Source organism: Hippopotamus amphibius, chromosome 17, assembly GCF_030028045.1.
Source record: "Hippopotamus amphibius kiboko isolate mHipAmp2 chromosome 17, mHipAmp2.hap2, whole genome shotgun sequence".
Classification (NCBI taxonomy): domain Eukaryota; kingdom Metazoa; phylum Chordata; class Mammalia; order Artiodactyla; family Hippopotamidae; genus Hippopotamus; species Hippopotamus amphibius.
Window position 1 is genome coordinate 63,496,338 of NC_080202.1, and position 22,908 is coordinate 63,519,245.

The window sequence follows — 22,908 nt, forward strand, 5'->3', positions numbered from 1 at the left end:
ATAAATACTCTCCTAAAACCTACTGGCTCATATTCCTGCCTTCGTCTCTCCTTTGTAAGCCTCTGCCTGGGACCTTCACTCTCAGCATGCATTCTAGTGAACAGGCCTGCAGACACGGGAAGAATAAAAGCAGATGAAATCTGCACCAACCTCAGGGATCTTTGTGTGGTTTTTTAAAAATTCCCGTTATACACTTGTATAACATTTATACCATTTCTCTCTTTTTCATGAAAATGAAATACAGAAAAATTGATGCAATAGTTTATGGTTTCTATTAATAGTATAAATTCTTTAAAGAATTAATCAATTTTCCTTATTAAGTATTTTTGATCAAGACTTAAAAGACAAAAATTTGGTACAATTTTAAATCTATCACTCAGAGAAAAGCCTTTGAAGCTTAACATTCTTTCAAACGAGTTTATACAAATTTACTTTTACACTAAAAAAGTGCCTGCCACATTAAAAAGACACTATCACAGCGTGGAAAGTAGAAGATGTAGAAAAAGCCTCAACCATGATTCCATCATCTAAAAAATAATTAACATCACCGTTTGAATATTTCTGTCTGATTTTCAAGGTTAAGGATAATTGGGCCGAAGATGTAAACATGTTTTATGACTCTTGGTAGATACTGCCAAGCCCTTTGGGCTACATTAATTTATAATGACGCTAGCAATATATGAAAGTACCGATTTTACTAAACTTTGGCCAGCTTTAGATGCTATATCACTATTAGTTTTAATTTGCATTTTTATTAACACCAAGGCTGCAGATAATCTCTACGTGGTCATTTTCTCAACTTATGTATTATATGTTTCTTTCCTTTGCCGGGTCATTTACTGGAGCATTAATGATTTTGTTAAAATTTGTGCTAATTACTTTATATGCTAATTATTTTTATTTGTTATACACTTATTAATTTAACAAAGGGAATCACTCTTTGTCTACAATATTTGCGACAAATATTATTTCTTTGTTTTCTTTAACTTAAAATAATTTATATTTAGTCAATGTTAATTTTCCTCCGTGGTTTTACCTATCACATCCAACTTTAAGAAGCCAGAGTTGTACCCAAAGGATCACAGAATAAATGCAAATCAGGCACTGAAGTTTCGTGGCCACAAATGTGTCATCCACATGGCCATCATCAAAAGGAGCACAGAATTTTAAAAACCCTCAGAGAACTTCTCAACCCCTTATACACACTCACCCTGCCATACAACAGCTTCTGATGAGCACGTGTCCCAGAAAGATTTAAAACCTATCGTTTTCCTCTCTCTCCTGTTCCTTCATCAGTTTACGTGGAGAAACTGGCATTTTTGTTTTTATCAGTGCTTCTAATGTTGCTTGTAATCCAAAAACCACCTCAGTCACACACTGTCTTGCTAACCAGCCCTCATTTATTCTTACTTATATTTGATGGGTTATTGCTTCGGTCTCCCTCTCGCTCCCGCCCTTCCCTACATGTGGGCTCTGCTCCTCACGTACGTGTCTATGCCTAGCTGCTGAAGCCAGTTTCCCAAGCAACCTCCACTCCAGCACTAACGCTCTGGAGCACATCTTCCATGGCTCCTTGGAGAAAGGGTATTTCAGTGGAGACACATGTTTTTAAGCTGGTGTGTGTCAGAATGACTTCCACTTGCCCTCACCTTTTAATCAGAAGCTAGATATTTCATTCTCACACCGTCGTTTAAAAAAGATTCTTATAAAATAATTCTACTGCGCTGGCTTTTGGAGTTAGAAAATCTGAAGTTACCCATATTTTGATACGTTTAAAAATAATCTGCGAGTGCTTTTTCTTCTGTCTTATCTTTTAGGATTTTCATCTCTTAGGTAATTTTATACTGTATATAAATTGATTTGATTTTGTATTACATTACTCCAAATTTATTACCCACTTAAAATACTATAATATAAATGTTCTATATTTATTCTATTCTCTTGTTTCTTTACATTCATAACTTTCATGTTTTAATTATGCAAGTAACGCATGACATATGCTCTTCGTGAAATTTTAAGTAAAAAAGTTTATTTACGGCATACAATGAAAGTATCAATTTATCCTAATCTAACCTATCATTTCATGCCCATTCTATAGACACGTGTAATCTTCTAGAATTGTAAAGCTAAACTAACATTTCTAGCTACATGATACAGACACATATATTTTAATTTTACATAAATAGGATCATAATATAAAACTTGTTCTGTGACGCGCTTTATTCCCCCCTGAGCATCACATTTTAGAAACCTGTCTGTTGGCTCCTACAGATTTATATCAGTCTTTTCAATAAGTACACAGCGTTCCATAGTATAGATTTACTGTAACTTAATCATTGGCGTTATTTATAACTTTTTTCATTATTTCAAATAATCTTCCATGAACATATATCATCTTGCACATGTGAAAATATTTCTATAGGAATTGAAGATGAAGGACCCACTTAAAAGGGATTAAAAGTAAAATAATGAAAAAAACTGTTCAGGCTTCCAGAATAAAAAGGTTCAAAAATACTGCCTAGGAAAACATTTTAACTGAATGACTAAGCTAATCAATATTTTTCTAGATGTTAAGGAAACAAGGCAAGCGAATCAGAGAAACGAGTAAAAATTAACAGCCACACAGACGTTCCGAGAATCTGCAAGAATATACTTTTAAAAAGATAAAACTAAAGACTTCTTTATTAATAAATAAGAGGCACGGTACTGGGCACAAAATTAAACTCCTTTTGCGGCCCGCCCTGGTCCCAGCCGACCGCCCCTCCTCTCCCACAGCCGGAGCCTTCCTCTCGACACCCAGCCAAACCAGCCTTAGTGTCGTTTTGCTCCCCGAACACCCCCTGCCTGCTCCCATCTCAGCATCTTTGAAGCTGCTGTTCCTCCAGCCTGAACCCCTCTTCTTCCACAGGCTTCGCGCTGGCCCCTCCCTTGTGTCCAGGACTCTCAGCACCTGGTCCCCTGCCCCCCACCAGTGCTGGTCACGCCCTTCCACCTGCCACCCGGCAAGGTCTGTGCGCGCCCCCTTTTCTTCTTCCCAACTCACTCTTTGGAGTTACCTCATTTTTAACTGATGGGCTGGCTGCCCACCAAAACGCCGGCTCCGTGAGGAAGGAAGCTTGTGGGCCCCGCTTACCGCGCGGCCCGGTGTCAGTGACAGCACCTGGGCCACGGTAGGCACCCCAAACTACTTCTTAGATAAATAAGTCAGACTCATGCTCTGACAGGAGCAGAACTCAAGAACCACAATAAACGTTTCAACTAAACATTCAGTTTAACCAACTGTCAGGATAGAACAGACTTCAGCGTAAAGTTCTCTGTTTCTAGATTCTGTGGAAACAAATAGTTTTAAATATTTCGAATATGTTGGTAATAGTGTTCTTATAAATATTTTTGTTATGCAGAGACTTTGTGACATAAAGAGATATTTAGAAGAGAGATGATGTGCACATGAGGAAACCAGCCTCAGAGGACGGGCCCACCTGCTGTTCGTGTCTCTGCCTGACGTCCTCCAGCTGCCACAGAAACTCCTTTGACTGCTTCTCACGGAGAGACTTGGATCTAGTTAGATCTGCTTCCACTTTCTCCATCTATAAAATTTAAAAATCAAATATTAAATTTTTGAATGACAAATTATATTCCACATTTTTGTCTTTTGTCCATTCATTAAAATAGATTTTCAATATCTCACCAATCATAAATGCTGAATTTAAAGATGATAAAATAATGAAGGATATGTACATTTGTTTTGATAGGTTTTAATAGTTTTAAGTCAGGGGAATTATAATTGGTATATAATTGACTAAATTCAAATCTACAATAACAGTGTGATGGAAATATAATTTTGAACATCCAAATACTTATTCAACAAGATTTTATTAAGGCCTTGCTATGTGCTGAAGGGGAGAAAATATTTGTACATCATCTATCTGAAAAGGGACTTGCACCTAGAATATGTAAAGAACTCTTACAACTCAATAATAAATGGGCAATTAAACCCGATTTTATATTGGACAAAGGAACTGGAAAGACATGTCTCCAAAGAAGATACACTAATGGCCAACAAGCATGTGTCAACAGGCAATTTCAAATCAAAACATCGACGTACCAGTTCACACCCCCTAGGACGCCATAACCAAGAACGCAGATAATAACAAGTGTCGCTGAAGATGCAGAGAAGTCAGAACCCTCGTCACTGCTGGTGGGGATGTAAAATGATCAGCCCCTTCGGAGGACAGTCTGACAGTTCCTGAAAAGATTACACTTAGAGAGGAACCGTGTGAACCCACCCCCAGGTGAGGAATGAAAGCAGACACCCACGCTGGAACACTTACACACAAACGTTCACAGCAGCGTGATTCATGATCGCCCAAGAGAGGGAACGGCCCAAATGTCCATCAACTGACGAACCGACAAACAGGTTGTGGCGTGTGTGTACAGCCACGAAAGGGATGAAGCACTAACACGTGTTACAACACGGATGAGCCTTGAAGACAGTATTCACAGTGAAGGAAGGTGGTCACGAAAGACCATGAGCTGTGTTATCTCATTTGCATTAAATTTTCAGAATAGTCAAATGCATGGAGACAGCAAGCAGACTAGTGATGGCCTAGGGTGAAGGGGGCGGGAGGGTACGGGGCTTCTTGCGGGGTGATGGAAACCTTCTAAAATTGATCTTGATGGTGGTTGCACGATTCTGTGAATATATTAAAAACCACTGAATTGTACACTTACAACAAGTAAACTATTTGGTATGTGAATTATATCTCAATAAAGCTGTTATTTTTTTTTTAAGTCTAAGTTAAAGAGTGGACCACATCCTCTGATCCAATCCCAGCACCCCGCTCAGCTCACCTCTAGGGCTCTGGACCTCCACCACCACACCACACCAGCCCACCGGCCTCCTTGCTGAAACACGCCATCAAAGCTCTCATCTTGGGGTCTTGACCCTGCTCCCTTCCCCGACATTCATGTGGCTTCTTTCTCAAAGGCTTCCAGTTCTGCTTAAATGGGGCCTCTGTACTGAGGCTCCCCGACCACCCTATTTTAATTTGCAGCTCACCCCCCAGCCCTCGCAGCCACCCTTTCTTGCTTCAATGATTCTTCTTCACCACAGGAGATAGCACGTTCAGGTATACCATATCGTTTACTCATTCATGAGGGCTGTTTATAATGTCTGTCTCCCTGGGGGGCGGGGGGTAACTCCACGTTCACGCGCGTCCATGTATCCTGACCGCTCAGCACACCACCTAGTGCATATGGGGACTCAACAAATACTAATAAAAAAAAAACCCACCCCCCCCAAAAAAGACAAAATGAAACAAAAAGACATGGTGCACCAAACTTGGTTTGAAATTTGCTGAATGAACACTTTTCAAAAAAGAGACAATTTTCAGCATTTAATAGGGCCAAATTCTTTATAACACACATAAAACAAATAAAATAGTATTGAATCTAATGTTTTCTATCACTCAGAAAATTTGATAGACAATAAATTATTTTCCTTGCTCTTTTCAGATGCTCTTGTACAGGAAGGAGAGATTCTTACATAATGAGAAAGCTATTCAGCTTAGTAACATGAAAATGGGACGTTTTATTCAAAGTGGTGCAAGATTTGTCTTTCTCCCCCAGTTTAATTTTGAAAAACATTGTTTCTGATGCACCTGTCAGTTCATGTGACAACTGCTCTATCTCTGGCCACTCTGTGTTACTTCTTGCTCTGCTTTACTGATATGCTCAGATAGTTCTTATTTTCAACTTGCACACAATATCCTCTTTCGGGTTACCTTCTGGTAGGTGCTGAGATTAGATAAAACATGAGGAAATAAACCATGAAAAGGCTCCCTTAAGTTTTTCATGTTGGATTTTGGGGAAAAAAGCATTCAAATACATTTATTGAGACACAGTTAAACTTTAAGGTTTAAGGACCAGAGCTGGTCAGTGAGAAGCAGCCAGTCTCACTGGGTGACAACAAAAGGCATATTTCTGCCCGCGAATTTGCTGTGTAACACCAACCTTTCCATTCCTGGTTCTTACACGGAAGTCTGGAGTCTCCGGATTATGGCATGCATTTAGCACCTGAGTATTTCTTTGTAAATACCAAAGAGTGAAACCTTGATAATACTAAGTCATCAGCTTCCGAATTCAGTGATCAGAGTTCTAACATGATCAACCTGTAGGTCATCAGTCTCGTGGTCAAACCTGCTAAGGAATTCCTATAGGAAGCACGGTCGAGCCCGCACTGTTTTCTTCTATTTCTTACCCAAGACGTGGGTTTCAAGGCTCTCTCTCCTTCAGTGCTTTTCACATCGGGCCTCTACCTGAAGGCCCCTGAACCTGTCCTCAGCAAGCCACGCCCCCTACACGCCACTTCCCTTGGCGACTGCGGACTGGCCTTTGCTCCTCACTATCTGCAAACCCCTCCTCCAACACCTCATCCTCAAGGCTGACCCAAGCCCGCTCTGCTCTCAGCGGTGTTCTCTGACCCACCAACTGGCGTCAACACCTTCCTTCCCTCTGTGCTCTGGGACCTGACGTCTTCGCTCTCCCGGCACACTGTGTGCTTCTCTGGAGTGCTGGAGTGTTTCACATGTGTGAGCTTTGTTTGTGCATCCAGATCGCGGGCTCCCAAATGAAAGAAACCACAACTTGTAATGCCCTTGTATCTTAATGATTAACTCATTGCCATGGTATGCAGAATACACACGTAGTAAATTTTTAAGGATGAATGGAGGGTAGGCAGAAGCAAAAGAGAAAGAAAACAAGAGAAGGTAAATCAAGGACGGAAGACCTGGTTTGCTTAGCACTTTTAAGACAGGTCTTCGTATGAAATTGATTTTTGGTTCTTATTCTACTTCGGCACAGATCGAATATTATTATTCAATAATTATTAAAATATTTTAAACATAATTAAGAGCTTTGTGTACTCAACATCGCAAAAAGAAGGGTATCTTCCTTCAAAAAACTGAATTATCTTCTATAATCAAAACAGAAAAATTTAAAGCACGTGAAAGACTTTTTATACCTAAACATTAAGAAAAATTCAAAGTAAATAATAACTGCTATAAGAAAATGTTATTTCACACTGACCGAAAATGCAAGACCCCACTCCATTCTCCTGCCACAATTTAACCCAAAAAATATAAAAACAAGTCTTGTAAAATACTTGAAGTTTGTGTAGAAACGCAGGGTTCTCAGTTGCCATAGATACAAAAGATTCTGCTTGATCAGACATCATTCCATATTCCATTTAATTTCAAGGGTAAGGAAAAAACCACTCCTTCACTGTGTAACACTAGCTTCCAAAAACCTAAGAGTAGGACTTGGTGATCAAATTAGGAGCAGAAAAGGGCTTGGGTGTATTTCCATGCGAATGTCTAATGTTTACAGGTAATAAGGAGCGGTAAACAAGGGTGTTGCCTTTTCCCCAGATGGTGCCTCAAGCATTACCTGAGCTGCATGTAAGAAAACACCTAGGCATCCAGAGCTTAAGCAGCACAGGCACATCATGTTTTCCTCGGGTAACAAAACACTCAGAAATAGGCTGCAACATTGGCAGTTCAAAGATGTCAGGGCTCAGGTCTCTGCAATTCAACTTCCAGAATGGTTGCCGGTTGGCGTCTGCAGCTCTGAGCATCTGGAAACGGAAGGGCAAAGGGCGAGGGGGAGGGGACAAGGCCAAGGGTCCCCGTTTGCTGAGTGAAAACCCTTTTAAGGGGCTTTCCTGCAAATTAATTATGCTGTTTGCATCTCATTCACTAGAATTACATTAAAAGCCAAACTCCATTTGCAAGGTAAGAGACTGAAGTTTTAAAACTGTCTAAATGTTGCCCTAAATAAAATCAGGGCTCTGTTGTATTAGTTAAGAAAGTAGGAATGTCACATGCGGTCACAATAAGTTGTTGTTCTTTCCCTACTTAAGTACTCTTGTGCTATGTTCTGAGTAATTTGACATGTATACTTTATATGAGACAATTACACAATTCTATAGAAATATGCAATTCAAAGTATATTTTGCTGTACTTAATACATATTTAGATAACCTACAAGAAATTGTCCTTCAAATATTTTCACACATATATATATAGAGAGACAGATAGATAGGTAGACATAAATAGCAGAAAGACAGATAAACAATTATTTCTGACTGATTTGTAGGAGTTCTTTATCAATTCTGGATATGAATTCCTTGTTCAATATCTGAATCGCAAATATCTTCTCCCACTCTGAGTTTGCCCTTCTATTATCTACTGGTCTCTTTTGGTTAACAGAAGTTTTTAATGTTAATGAATTTAAATTTAATAATATTTTGATTTTTTATGACTTTTTGTTTCCTATTCAGAAAATTCTTGCCGAGTTCCTACATTTCCTTCTGAACGTTTTGGTGCTTTACCTATCCCTGTGTAGCTACAGTCTGGACTTAACTTCGTGAACAGGATGTAGTAAGGGCAGGAGCCTTTCCTTCTCCACACGGCTGTCCGGCGGACACAGCAGCGGGCAGTGCACAGCCCTGCTCTCCCCGCCGCACAGCAGCACTGCCTTTGACCTGAACCAGACGGATCATATCTGTGTGAGTCGACGTTTGGTCTCTTTCCTCTAAAACACTGGCCACCCTTGTGCCAAAACCACACTGTATTAATTACTACAGCTTCATATTAGTCTCAATACCTGGTAGCACAAGACTGCATAGCTATTCTGAGCCCTCTGTATTTCATATCCGTTTTAGAAGCAGCTTGCCTGTTTCCCTCACACCCCCAGCTCCGCAAAAAAAGCACTGCGAACATTGTGAGCTTTAGAGTTGTGTTGATTTTATAGATTAATCTGGGGAGAACTGACATTTTTATAACGTTGAGTCTTCAAATCCATGCACATGCTACAACCTTGAGTTTGTCCAGGTCTTCTTTGGTTCCTCTCAGTAGATGTTTCCTAGTTTTCAAAACAGAAAACGCATATTTTGATACATTTATTCTTAGCTAAGAGACGCTTTCTGGTACCATGACATCTTTTTCAGAATGTATTTTCTATTTGTTGGTTGCTAATATATAGAAATAAAATTGAATTGTAGGTTTGACCTTGTATTTAGAGGCCTTGCTAAATTTACCGCTGATTACATTTTGACATGTAAACATCTGAGAAATTCACAGTTGCACAAAGATGCCACAACTGCAGATCAGTGTATTGCCTGCTGGGCTACCTTAGATGTGCCTCCTCTGTGTTCTCCCGACGACCTGCACGTCCCACTAGTTATACCACCGACTCCAGTCGCACATCTCTACACATCAGTCTCTCACACAAGCTTAATAATCTCTGAATTTCCAGAATCTACAACTATTGCTGATAGAGAGCAAGTATTCATAAATTTTTTATAAATGAATGAAAGAAGTTAAGTCTGTTGAATCCTTGGCAAGTCAATAAGGGTTGAAATATCAAAAAGTAATGTTACTATTTTCACAATTAAATAACCCTTCAAATCAGCCAATTATAGAAAGAATGGCACATTTCCTGGTCCAATGTTCTCAGTATTTTTTTTTTTTTTTGGCTTATTTTTCTTCTGCAAAAGAGATTTGGTGAATATCATTAGGAAAAAGTTTCACTTACTACTCTATTAAGCATTTAAGGATAAGAGTTAAGGGCTCTTTTAATTATTTGTTTGATTTTTTTGTGGAATTTTGTTTTCCAAAGCAAAATATTTATGCATAGTCTTTGGGTGTTGCCATTTGGAACTGATTAATTAGCACAACAGGCTCTCCTGAAATATTTAAATATAGTTCTGGAATTTGACCTCTGCTATCTAATCTCATTTAAAAACTTCAAATGTTCGAAGGGCAGACAGATTTCTCCATTATCATCAAACAGTAACCGAGAAAAGATGCTTCTGTTTATCCTGGATCTTTGATTACCTAAAAGTGGTCTACAGAAACTAATTTCAGACTACAGGAGGCAGCATGGCCCTGAAAGGACAAGAGGATGAAGGCACGAGTCAGGATGAACGGCCCGTATGGTGAGTCTTCCTCCCCTCAAGTCTGTTTGTGTCCATCCACATTCACAAAGGCACAGCTATATCCAGATGACATTCTTCCTTCCTCGTAACTTGAGAATTTGTTCATTAATTCAACAGCAATAATGAGATGAGGAACTAAACTTATCATCTCTAAGAATGTAAGAAACCGCTAGCCAGTTTCAAACGTACTAGCAACCAGAAGCAACCTCACTATTCAACAGCAGTGTTTCTGAATTTTGTTTTCAAGGCAAACCACTGGGATTCCCAAGTATAAAGCTAATATCATGCAGCTGATGGCTGCAAAGAAAAAGGAACAGAATTTAAAGCCAATATTTAGCAGCAAATACCAGTTAATGAGGATGAATCTTCAAGAGGAGAAAAATTAGCTAGAAAAGTCAAGTGCTTAGTGGAAGCCCCAGGAGGATGCAGTTAGCTGACATTCATTCAGTCGCTTCACAAGATGAGAAAGTTTCACTTTAGAGCTGCTGCCAATACTTCAAAACACACAGGTGTCTTTTCAGTCATTTATTTGTTTCACAGAGAATATGGAAATATAGAACACTATTTCTTTAAAAAAAATACAACTGTATACATATATACAGAAATAATTCTAACAGAGTAATATATTTTCACAATTAAAATATGTACATTTTACACAACTAATTGCTGACAGCTTACACATGTAATGGATTTCACAACTGGTGTAAAAATTAGGTCATTTAACAATCTTAAATGAGATAAAAAGTTCTTCAGGGTGAAAGAAAATGTGAAGCAATTTTTAAAAAAAGGTTAAGTCTGTTCCATTTTCTCTCTTGGGCCTTATTTTTCAAATAGCAATTTGCTTTCAAAAACAAACTCAAAGCTTTTATTTTTAATTCGAATTCCAATTGTCTTCTATCTGCAGCAGTTTCCAAATGGAAAAAGGTGCCCTAAGCTCTGCTGGCTTTTACACAAAAGATTTCAGTGAGAAGAGAAAAGAGTACTTCAAACAATAATAGAAAAGGTAAATAGAGAAGGTGGAAAAATCTGAAAACATCAGGATCCCTCAGATCATGAATCTGTTGATCGATTTCCTTTCAGAATTTGAGCTACATCAGAGTCACAGTTTTTAATCAGCTTATGATCTGGAATAGAGGATCTCTCATCCATCATGCTTTGACACATATATTTTATTTAATGTCTGCTCAAATTTGCCATGTGAGCGTGACTCAGTGTGCAATGTGCCTGGCTACAAGGGCTCCACTGTGAATGGGGCTCCTTCTGACTCTACTCACACCAGCGGTGCTTCCTCTGTCTCAGAAACTCAGCTGCACTTGGCAAAACTATTTATGATTGAAACCACGGAAGAACTTAGCTCCAACAAAAAATAATCAGAACATTTCCTGCTCGTCAGTTGCCATCACTGTCACTTTTCACCGAGTCTGAACCTAGCACCACGGGACAGATCCGTGAGGACTGCTGACAAAAACAGGACACAGGCGTGGGGCATGGGGGGGGAAGGGGACCCCAGAGGCGTGCACCAAGGAGGGTCCTCCATCGGATCATCTAATCAGTCCCCAGTGATGTGATACCTCCAAGGTAGGAACACATGGACTCCTACGGTTGAGAGACGGGATTGGCAAATGGGTGGGCAGAGCTGGTAAAGGAAGACAAGACAGACCACGGCCCTGCACAGCACAGAGCGTCAGCCGTGAGGGTGCTTCTCGAATCAACCGCACAGACACGCTCAGCCCTGGCCGGCCTCCTCTTAGGGCAGTCTCACCATGTGGGGGCAGGGTTCTTAATCTAATGGTTCCCGAGACCACATTCTCTCCAGGGCTTTCAGTTCTGCCACACAACTCTGAGACTTCACTTTTTATCTTTAAAAAAAAACTATCAATTTTTACATTCTCTCCAACTTTTTGACACAGTTTCTCATTTTTTACCATTAATAAATAACATCACAGTAAACATCCTTGAACACACATCTTGCACACCTTGGAGTCCTGGAAAAGGAAGTCCTAGAAGTAGAACAGGTAAATGACAACCAATCCTCAGGAAAGGTCACGTATCTTCGCTCTTCCTCCTGGAACGTGTGCACTGCCCGGGTCCACAGGCCTTCATGGATTTCTGCCTATGTGTTAGTTGGAAAATAGCTCAGTGCTATTTTAACTTACTTTAAAAAAATTTACTAGGGAAAATAAACATTTCTTATTGCCAATTTTTACCCAAAAATTGTACTGGGATGCTTACAGTGATTACATTGAATTTATACATCAATTTGTGGAGAACTGTCATTTTGACAACACTGAGTTTTACAGCCTGTGAACATAGAATAGCTCTCTTTAGATCTTCTAACATTTCTCTCGGCAATCTTTTATAGCCTTCAATGCATAAGTCTTCACATTGTTTCATTAGTTTACTTGTAAATATTTTATTCTTTTCGATGCTTTTCATTACTAGTATACTGAAGCATGACTGAATTTTGTATAGCGATCTTGTACTCAGCAAACGTAAGTCATTTACTAGTTCTAGTATTTCTTTTATGGATTTTGACCATATAGAATCACGTCATCCGAAGACATTTGTACTTCTTCCTTTCCCATCTGTATGTCTTTGGGGTTTTGTTTGTTTGTTTGGGGTTTTTTTCTTGCCCCGGTTAGACACTGGCTAGAGTCTCCAATACAATGTTAGACAGAGGTCACAAGAGCAGACATCTTTTCCCTGTCCTTAGGAGGAAAAGCATTAAGTCTTTCAACATTAAGCATATTCACTTAGTGTTCTCATAGATGTACATTATTAGGGTGAGTAAGTTTGCTTCTAGTCCTAACATGCCCAGAATTTTTAAAAAATCATAAACAATGTTGAACTTTTCCAAATGCTTTTTCTGCCTCTGTTGAGATGCTCATGTGGTTTTGTCTTTTATTTTATTAATATGCTGTATGATATTAATTGATTTTTGAATGTTAAAACAGCTTTGGATTCCTGGGATAAATCCTACTTGGTCCTGGTGAATAACCATTTTTATGAATATTTTATATGTTTCTAGATTCAGTTTACTAAAACACCATTGAGGGTTTCTGTGTCTACAGTGATGACAGATACTACTCTCTAGTTTTGCAGTGTCTTTGGCTTTGATATTAGAGTCCTACTGGCCTTAAAGAAGGAACTGGTAAATGTGCCTTCTTCCTCAATTTTCTGAGTTTTCAAAGAGCTAAAGTTATTTTTTCTTTAACGTCTGATGGAATTCACCAGTGAAGCCACCTGGCCCTGGGCTTTTCCTAGTGAAAAGAGTTTTAATTGCTAATTGAACATCGTTATCTATTACAGGATGATTCGGACTTTTTATCTCCTCTCGATTTCCTCTATTTTAATGTTTGCTTTGCTTTCTGCACGTTTATAAAAATATCTACGAGTATTATTTCCTTTCTTCTGCTTCCTTGAGCAGAAGCTTGCTTTTCGTTTTTCTGGTTTCTTGGTGAAGTTTAGGTTACTGATGTGAGAACTTTCCTTTTGGAGATAGATGTTTAAAGCGATAAACTTTTCTCTAAGTACTGCATTAGCTGCATTCCATAACTTTTGATATGCCATATTTTTGTTTTAATTCAATTCAAAATATTTTCTAATTTTCCTTGTAATATCTGTCTTCTTTGATCCATGAGTTATTCACAAGTGTGTTATTTAATTTCCAAATATGTGGGGATTTCCCAGATCTTATTATTTTTTATTTCTAATTTATTATCACTAGGGTCAAGGAACACATTTTGTATGATTTTAGTCCTCCTCAAATTTACCGAGAATTGTTTTGTGGCCAAGCACGTGGTCTGTCCTGGAGAACGTCCCAGGAGTGTGTGGGTGGAGTGGCCGAAACCACCACCCGAGTCTAGACTCGCTCTTGAGAGGCACAACGCAAACAGACCCAGCACAGCAGAGCAAAGCTGCAACCTTAACTGAGATTGGAACTGCCCATGGAAGATGAGACGGGACTTTTGCTCTGAAACACATTGGGTTGATAGTCTGCTAAAACAAACGTTTTGACATTATCTAGAGAATTCTAACGTCACTCAGAGAGGACACCGCATACAGAACGCACTCTTTTGTTTCTCACTTCTCCCGTTCGGCAGGAGTTCTGAGACCCATCCTTCGTTGTGGGCATCAGTGGTTCCCTCCTTTTTATTCCTGAGTAGTATTCCCTTGCACACACTGCATTTTGACTGTCCTTTCAACTTCTGAGGAACATTCAGGTTGTTCAAGTTTTGGGCTATTGTTAATAAAGCTGCTGACAACTTCCGTGTACAAGTCTTTGTCTGGATGTGACTTCAGTGCTCTTGGTTAAACACACTGGAACCGAATGGCTGACATATGGTCATGTACGTCTAACCCAGCAGCAGTGACCACACCTTCCCCACCGTTTGGCACCAATCGTCAAGCAATATTTATAATTGTAACCATCTAATGAGCAGCTGTGGCACTTTGTTTTGGCTTTAATTTGCATTTTCCTGATGAATGATGATACTACACATCTTTTTATGTGCTTATTAGTCTTATGTGAGGTGTCAGGTTTTCTGCCTATTTTTAACTTGGTTGTTTGTCTTCTTATTGACTTATAAAATTTCTTTTACATTTTAGATACACGTTCTTGGAAATAGCTCCGAATCTTTTCTCCCATTCTCTGGCTTGCCTTACTTCCTTTTGTTGTTCTTTAGTGGTGTCTTTCAAAGAGCAAAAGTTTTTAATTTTAGTGAAGTCCAATGTAGCAATTTTAATTGAAATTTAATTTCTGGTTTTACTAAGCATTGTGGTAAAAAAATATGTGCTCTCTGTCATGTCAAGTTTCAGAAACATATTGAGTGTTTTTTTTATGGTCTACTGAGTTTGTAACCACTCCATGGGAGTAGGAATTTAACATGTCATATTTAAAGGGTAGAAAGTGGAAATATAGCTGTTTTATAAACTGCTATTTAGATCTCCTATTTGTTTAGCTTTTGCCCCCCTGAGCAGTCAAATATGGAGAAAAATTTATCAAAGCATCCCATGACTACTTATGTCAATTTTCTCATGTATTCTTAACACCTTTTCAAAAGGACTCTTGGCTTTCACATGCAAAAATATATTCCTTTGTCCAGTTTATTTACTTGTATTGATGTTAATTTATATGATAGTATTACATTCTTTCTTTTATTCTGAATACAAGTAATAAAATACATTTTCTATATATAATTTTTGTGTAACTTTTAGTTGTGTCTTTTATAAATAGCATGTACTCAGATTTAAGCCAGCTAATCAATACCTTCTTTTACTAGAAAAATTTAACCTATTAATATTCATTACTACAATTATATACTCTGTCTTATTTTGGACAGTTTGTTCTGTGTCTACTTCTATTCCTTTGGCAGTATCTCAAGTTTTGCTTTTATCGTCTCAAGATTTTTATGAGAATGTAAGATCTTGTTAATTTTATTAATGTCTATGTTTATGCATTTAAAAAGTATTTTAACCTCCATTTCCCTAATTTTAAGAATGCTTTGGGGACTTTCCTGGTGGTCCAGTGGTAAAGAATCCACCTTCCAAAGCAGGGTACGTGGGTTTGATCCCTGGTCAGGGAACTAAGATCCCACATGCCGCAGGGCAACTAAGCCCACGCACCACAACTGCTGAGCTCGTGCACCTCAACTAGAGAGCCCAAGTGCCACAGCTACAGAGTCCACGAACTCTGGAGCCTACACCACAACTAGAGAGAGAAAGCCTGCATGCCACAAAGAGAGAGAAGCCCGTGTACCACAACTAACAGCCCGCACACTGCAATGAAAGATCCTGCGTGCCACAACTAAGACCAGATGCAGCCAAAAAAAAAAGAGAGAGAGAATCCTTTGCATCTCACCTTTTCATGGCAGAGTTTCAGCAACAGTGCTCCCCTCATGCCCCTGCCCATCTACTTCTGGAACTTTAGTAACATAACCTAAGGATTTAGACTCAAGTTGCTGTTATCAAATTTGTATTTTCTATATTATATACCTTTCGCTTCAAGAATCCGTAAACATTAGATATTGAAGCTGATCACAGAGTTCCCTAAGCAGCTCCACTGCACATTTGGACCAGATATACCTTCCTGGATCTGGGCTCTGATCATAGCAGGAATCTGGGAAGAGATGCACATTCCTGTAGCAGGGTCTGAAAGTCCTCACCTTCCCACCCTAAACCTCTCAGCAGGAGTCTAGCTTTTACCCACAGCAATGAGTAGGGAAACAGGGAGAAGGGGGTCTCAGACCCCACTCTCAGGACCCATATCCGCACAGTCTGAATCAAGAAAATAACAAGAAAGCACCGTTGCAAACGCATAAACCCCACAGGCTCTGCCATAACACCTTCTACAGAGATGCTCCCCGAGGAAGAACGCTCCAGCTGAAAGCAAACCCCCAGCAGCAGTGCGCCACTCTCTGCCCTCAGCAGAACTTGAGCATAAACTAAACCCCCTGGCACAGGGGAGCTGATAATTACAGTATGGTGTATTCCTGCGGTGAAAGGCATGCAGGGTTAAAGGGACTGCACTACGTCAACACAGATAGGGCACAGGTACATAAAAATCAATGCAAAAGAGCAAACAAGATGAATACATAAAATCTGTAGGTCTTATCTTTTTTAAATGGAAGCATAAAAATTATATAGATGCATATAATAATGGACATTACATATGCATGTGAAGGTACACAGCACGCTGCAACAGCACACGCTACATTAATTATGGTGGTTTTCTCCGGAGAGGCGGGAGTACTGTGACTAGACATGAACAGCGAGCAAACTGAAACTACACCTGCAGCAGTTTAGTTCAAAGAAACAGTGTTGAAAACTGTCGATTCTTCATGATGGGTACCTGGGTGTTTGTTCCCTTTGTTCTTTTATAAATTTTTAACTTTTTCTCAAAACTATAAAACATACCACTTGGGTGAGAACTGGAGACAGCCTCTGTCCTCCCGAACTGCCACTGGAAACACCTGGCTGTAACTGATCAATGCAACGCTATTTACCACACACAAACAAGCGCAGACGGGGTAACTGACCGGCCATGGGATTTCACCTGTGAGCTGACCCATCTCCCAAACCTGACACGTTCTGGCCGGGACCGCACGTGTCAACCGCACTCTGGGCCAGTCGTCCTGGCTCCGCCCTGAGGGTGCACGGAGGCATCCTGAGGGAGGAAGGAGGACCCCTCTCCCGTCCACCCCACTCTATCCACTCACTGCCACCAAGGAGCTGCTGGCAGGGGCTCACCCGGCAGCCCGGGAGGGGCACAGCGCAGCCCCACACACACACACCCACCCAGGGCAGCAGGGCTCTGCCCGCCGAGCCCTCTGCCCCGCAGCTCTTGTCCTCGGCCGCGAGGGGCCTCCCCTCCTTCCGAGGCCCTGGCAGGGCATGTCCTCCTGCGCCAGGCAGAGGATCCCTTTCTCCCCGAGTCCCTGATGCAGGTGCTCGGCTAATTCTGAACAAGTAAAAGTGCTGCTGTCACACGTGAGATCCTAACGCACCTCCGCGAGAGGAGGCCTCTCACCTGCTCTTTCATGTCCTCGTAGACCTTCTCTGAGTTCAGCTCCACCTGCCGCCTGAACTCCTCCAGCGCGGCATCCGCCTGCTGGGCCTGCGACCTCTGAAGCTCAGTCACGAGGGTGAGCTGCTCCTCTTTCTCCCTAGAAAAGTTCAGACAAGCTGCAGAGTTAAAATACGAAATAAAACAGCTGGGCTTGGAGCAAAGAACAATATTTAACCCTCTCTAAAATAAAATTCAGATTTCCATTTTTTGATCCAAATTCTATAAAACTTCCCTTTAAAAAGTTGACAATAACATGATCTGTCTCAGGAAAAACAGGATATAAGCCCATAACGTGTTCCAATGCGGACACAACTGCTCTTGATGATTTCCCTGAGGATGAAATTGTTACAAACACGTGCCTCCATCGCCCAGTGCACGGACAGGCAAAGGGTGGCCCATGCAGACAACGGAATATGAGTCCGCCTCAAAAAGGAACGACGCTCCACTGCCCCTACAGCACGGACCAACCTCGAAACTGTGCAGAGAGAGAGGAGCCAGACACATGGTCCCATACTGTATGTTCTGTTCAGGAGAAAAATCCAGAATAGATAAACCGTAGGGGCAGAGGAAGCAGATAAGTGGTCGTCAGGGGCTGGGGGACAGGGGGGTGGACAGTGATGCTCATGTATGGGGGGCTTGGGGGGGATGAAAATGTTCTGGAATTAGATACTAGTAATGGTCGCACATCCTCGTGGATATACTAAAATCTGCTAAACCTCACACTTTGAAAGGATGGAATTTATAGTATGTGAACTATATCTTAATTAAAAAAAAAAAAAAACAATGTACCACAGGAATACCTTTAACACGCCTGTCTGGCAGAAGCACGGTGACCTGCAAGGTGACAGCTGCAACAGAGCAACATGACCACCCTCTAGTAAGCAGACTTGCCCGAAAGAACCGATAACCATCTCATTTCTTTATAACTTGAACTAAAATTAGTCAAAAGGATCCAACAAAAGAAGAGAAATCTCTGCATATTGCTTGAAGAGAAAAATAAAGTGTTTAGATTATAAATATATGAAAGTTAATATTGGCTACTACTGAGTTCTAATTAGGTACTGGGCACTGTGCAAACTATTTTAATATGTCTTCTCTGCTTTATTCTTACAGTCAACTTGTATAAGACTATTTTTATATCCCTAGTTTTACAGAACAGGAAACGGGGCTCAGAGAATATCTCCAAGACTACACATCACTAACAGGTCAAGGCAGGACTGGAGTCCCGGCCGTCTGCTCCTAGAGCTCGTGCCGTCGGCTACTCTGCTGTGCCACTTTCCTCATCTTCCAGATGCAATATTCTGGGGTCTGAATGTGTCCCCCCAGAATGACATTAGTGCCCTTATAAAAGGTACCATATTGGGTACCATGGCCTAGGTGTAGGTCGGCAAGTGTGATGGAGAGTTGTCACAAATGTTTGAGGGACATTTGCTCTGACTGATGGACCCAACTGACTGGAAGAAGCTGCCTAGAATGCTCTCTGCAAAGGACTGTGAGGCCGGGCGCAGAGGTAAAGGCCGCCGCAGCTGATGTGAATGTCCCCAAGAGGGGTCGGGTTAGGAGGTGCAGGAGCTACTTCTCTTCCACACGCTCCATGACCAGCTCATCGCACAGTGCTCTGTAGTCTCTGAGGCCCTCCTAAACACACCTGGGGCGACTGTTGCACAGTCAGGATTGCAAGTTTTCAAAGGTTTACCTTTGCTTAGTCTGTCTATAAATAGAAAAGAAAGTACACTGGATGATATTTGAAAACTTAAAAAATTTGTAAACCATATAATTTAAAATTATGTACCATTAATTAGCCAGGAGAAAAGTTTGCTAACACATTTTATAAAAACATATGATGTATGGCTGAAAATCAACTTTTTCTATAAATGTTGAAAGTCAGTTGTCTTACTTTTTTTTTTTTGTCCAATAATTCACCTGAGCTACTTAGTTACTGTAAATACTTTCAATTTAATAGCACAAATATTTTCTATTATCTCATTCTTACCTACCAAGTTTAGTTCATTTACTTTATAATTAACTAAAGACTACATAAATCAGTCATAAACTTTACCCATGATCAGCTATATATTGAGATCATATTAAGAATATTGTTTATTAAAACGTAACCCAGTGCAATAAGGCACACTGCTTTTGATGGATCATTTCTACCCTGATTTACAAATAGCAAATATTGTTTATATTAAATAGCAGACACAAGCAAATGTGTGAAACCTTCCAATTCACTTTCAGTCCCACCACACATACAAAGCTAGTCTGGGGTAAAGCTAGACACCAAAGAAGGCACCGCTCCGTGTAAATCAAGGTTTCTGTCCAGTTAAACCATGACAAGTACGAGGCGCTCCACTGATATTTAGAAATCTGCTGTCTTAATATAAATAAAACATCTGTCTTATTTTAAATAGAGAGATAATATTCGTTTTAGTGAGGGATCCATTTTAATTTCCATCGAAGTCATGAAATAGAAGTGGAAATTTTCAGCACTTGAAAAAGAGAAGGGTCTGCTCCTCACTAATGTAAGAACAGTGTTTCCTTTTACCACAATTCCAAACAGTGCGTCCTGTAAGAAGCAAAAAAAAAAACCAAAAAGTGACTTTGAAGATTATTTTTTCAGTGGAACTGGTCGTGGGGCCAAGTACAAACGCCTTAAAAGCTGGGCCTCCGTGAAGATAAAAAGGTGAGGAGAAAACCTGCTTTTTAGCTCTGATTTATTTATAAAATTCAGTAAATTTTCCTCCTCTGAGTGTATAAAGCATAAAGGAAAAAGAAGCTGCATTCTTATATAACCACAAGCCAGTTCAGATTAAAGGATGCTCGGAAGTACATGATTATTCCAAGCAGGCAATAAAATGTCAGAGACTAATGGACTACAGTTTAGTATTTCTTGAGCTTTAAAAGCTAACATTTCTATGTACAGGCCAGCCTTAATTTGCAAATCTTCCCTTTGCACATTTCTGCACCAGCACTTTTGATAATAAGGCTTCACATCACAGTAAACTTCCTCTGCTGCCCGCTTGGCATCTCCACTGGAAACTCCAAGAAAAACAAAATAAAACAAAACAAAACAAAACACTTCAAACACATCTGAAAAACAGCTAGAAAAGTCTCCACTCCCTTTCCAGCTGGGCTGGAAAACAAGACTCTCAAGTAGCTATACCATCTATCTTCACAGCTGCTATTGGTACCCAAGATACAACTATGACTGTAAAGGCACTAAAAATAATACCTTTCACTAAGCATGATAAATACATAGACTTCTTTCATCTCTTCTTCACGTGACTGCTAAGACCAATGGTCTCTAGGTCCACCCACCTCACTACAAATAACTCAACTTAATTCACTTTTATGGCTGAGTAATATTCCATTGTGTGTATGGGCCACATCTTCTTTATCCATTCATCTGTGAGGGCAGAGATAGGGAGGGTGGGAAGGAGTTGCGGGAGGGAGGGGATATGGGGATATATGTATAAATACAGCTGATTCACGTTGTTGTACAGCAAAAACTGGCACAACAGTGTAAAGCAATTACATTCCAATAAAGAGCTTTAAATGAAAAAAAAAAGACTAATGATCTCTGCTAAATTCTTGTTAAAAATGGTAAAAAACTAAACATCTTATATTTCAAGAGTTAGGAATACCAGTAAAATGGAAATTAATAGTGGTCTTAATATTGATAAAAATGACAATATTGCTCAAATTGATCTACAGATTCAACACCATCCTTGTGAAAAATCCCAGGTGGCCTTCTGCTGAAATTGACAAGTTGATCCTAAAATTCATGTGGAAATGCAAAGGACCAAGAATAGGCAAAACAATCTTGAAAAAGAACACAGTTGAAGGACTCACATTTCCTGATTTCACAACATTATAAAGTTAGAGAAATAATCAAAATGGTGTGCTACCAGCATAAGGACTGACACATACAGAACAGAATTAAGATTCCAGAAATAAACCCTTACATCGATAATCAGTGGGTTTTCAGCCAGGATGCCAAGACGATTCAAGGGGAAAAAAACAGTCTTTATAACAAATGGTGCTGGGACAACTGGACATCCACATGATAGAACAACACTGGATTTCTTCCTCACACAATACACAAAACTTAGCTTAAGATGGGTCACCGACCTAAAGGTAAGAGTTAAAACACCAAATACCATATGCTAACTCATATATATGGAATCTAAAAAAATGGTACTGATGAACCCAGTGACAGGGCAGGAATAAAGATGTAGATGTAGAGAATGGACTTGAGGACACAGCGGGGATGAGGGGTGTGAAGGGGAAGCTGGGACAAAGTGAAAGAGTAGCATTGACATATATACGCTACCAAATGTAAAACAGATAGCTAGTAGGAAGCTGCTACGTAGCACAGGGAGATCAACTCGATGATGGGTGATGACTTAGAGGTGTGGGACAGGGAGGGTGGGAAGGAGTCTCGGGAAGGAGGGGATACGGGGATATATGTATAAATACAGCTGATTCACTTTGGGCACCTCAAAAACTGGCACAACAGTGTAAAGCAATTATATTCCAATAAAGAGCTTTAAAACTAAAGAATATATAAGGAACTCATAAATCAGTAATAAAAAGGTAAAGAACACAATTTAAAAATAGGTGGAATTAATATTGTTAAAACGGCCATACTACCAAAAACAATCTACAGATCTAATGTGACCCCATCAGATCACCCATGACATCTCCCACAGAGCTGGAACAAACAACCCTAGCGTTTACATGGGACCACAGAAGACCCAGAACTGCCAGAGCAAGCCTGAGGGAAAAAGAGCAAAGCTGGAGGCATAACCCTCCCAGACGTCAGACAGTACCACAAGCTACAGTTATAAAAACAGCCCGGTACTGGCACAAAGACAGACATGTGGATCAATGGGACAGAATACAGAGCCCAGAAATAAACCCACACACCTACAGTCAATTAATCTAGGACAAAGGAGGCAAAAATATACGATAGAGAAAAGACAGTCTCTTCAGCAAGTCGTGCTGGGAGAGCTGGGCTGTCGCACGCACATCAACGAAGGGAGAACACACCCTCCCACCATTCACAGAAAGAAAGTCAAAATGGCTTAACGACGTATATATAAGACATGACACCATAAAACTCCTAAGAGAGAACACAGGCAAAACATTTTCTGACATAAATCGTATCACTATTTTCTTAGATCAGTCTCCCAAGGCAACAGAAGTAAAAGCAAAAATAAACAAATGGGACCTAATCAAACTTATAAGCTTTTGCATAGCAAAGGAAACCATAAACAAAATGAAAAGACAACCTACAAACTGGGAGAAAATATTTGCAAAACTATATGACTGACAAGGGCTT

At 40.1% G+C, this 22,908-nt stretch overlaps 1 protein-coding gene across 37 annotated transcripts in view; it reads right to left on the bottom strand.

Moving 5' to 3' along the window:
- The window catches only part of CEP112 (centrosomal protein 112), a 406,171-nt gene that overhangs the window by 230,870 nt on the left and 152,393 nt on the right, over nt 1-22,908 (bottom strand). For 36 of the 37 annotated variants that reach the window (XM_057713718.1, XM_057713712.1, XM_057713720.1 and 33 more), the window contains 2 exons: nt 17,526-17,661; nt 3,480-3,587 (listed from right to left, as the gene is read on the bottom strand). In XM_057713718.1, the coding sequence (XP_057569701.1) occupies nt 3,480-3,587; nt 17,526-17,661 (244 nt within the window). Of the gene's footprint in view, nt 1-3,479; nt 3,588-11,188; nt 12,111-17,525; nt 17,662-22,908 lie in introns of those variants that run through there. The other variant, XM_057713731.1, reaches the window with a different exon arrangement.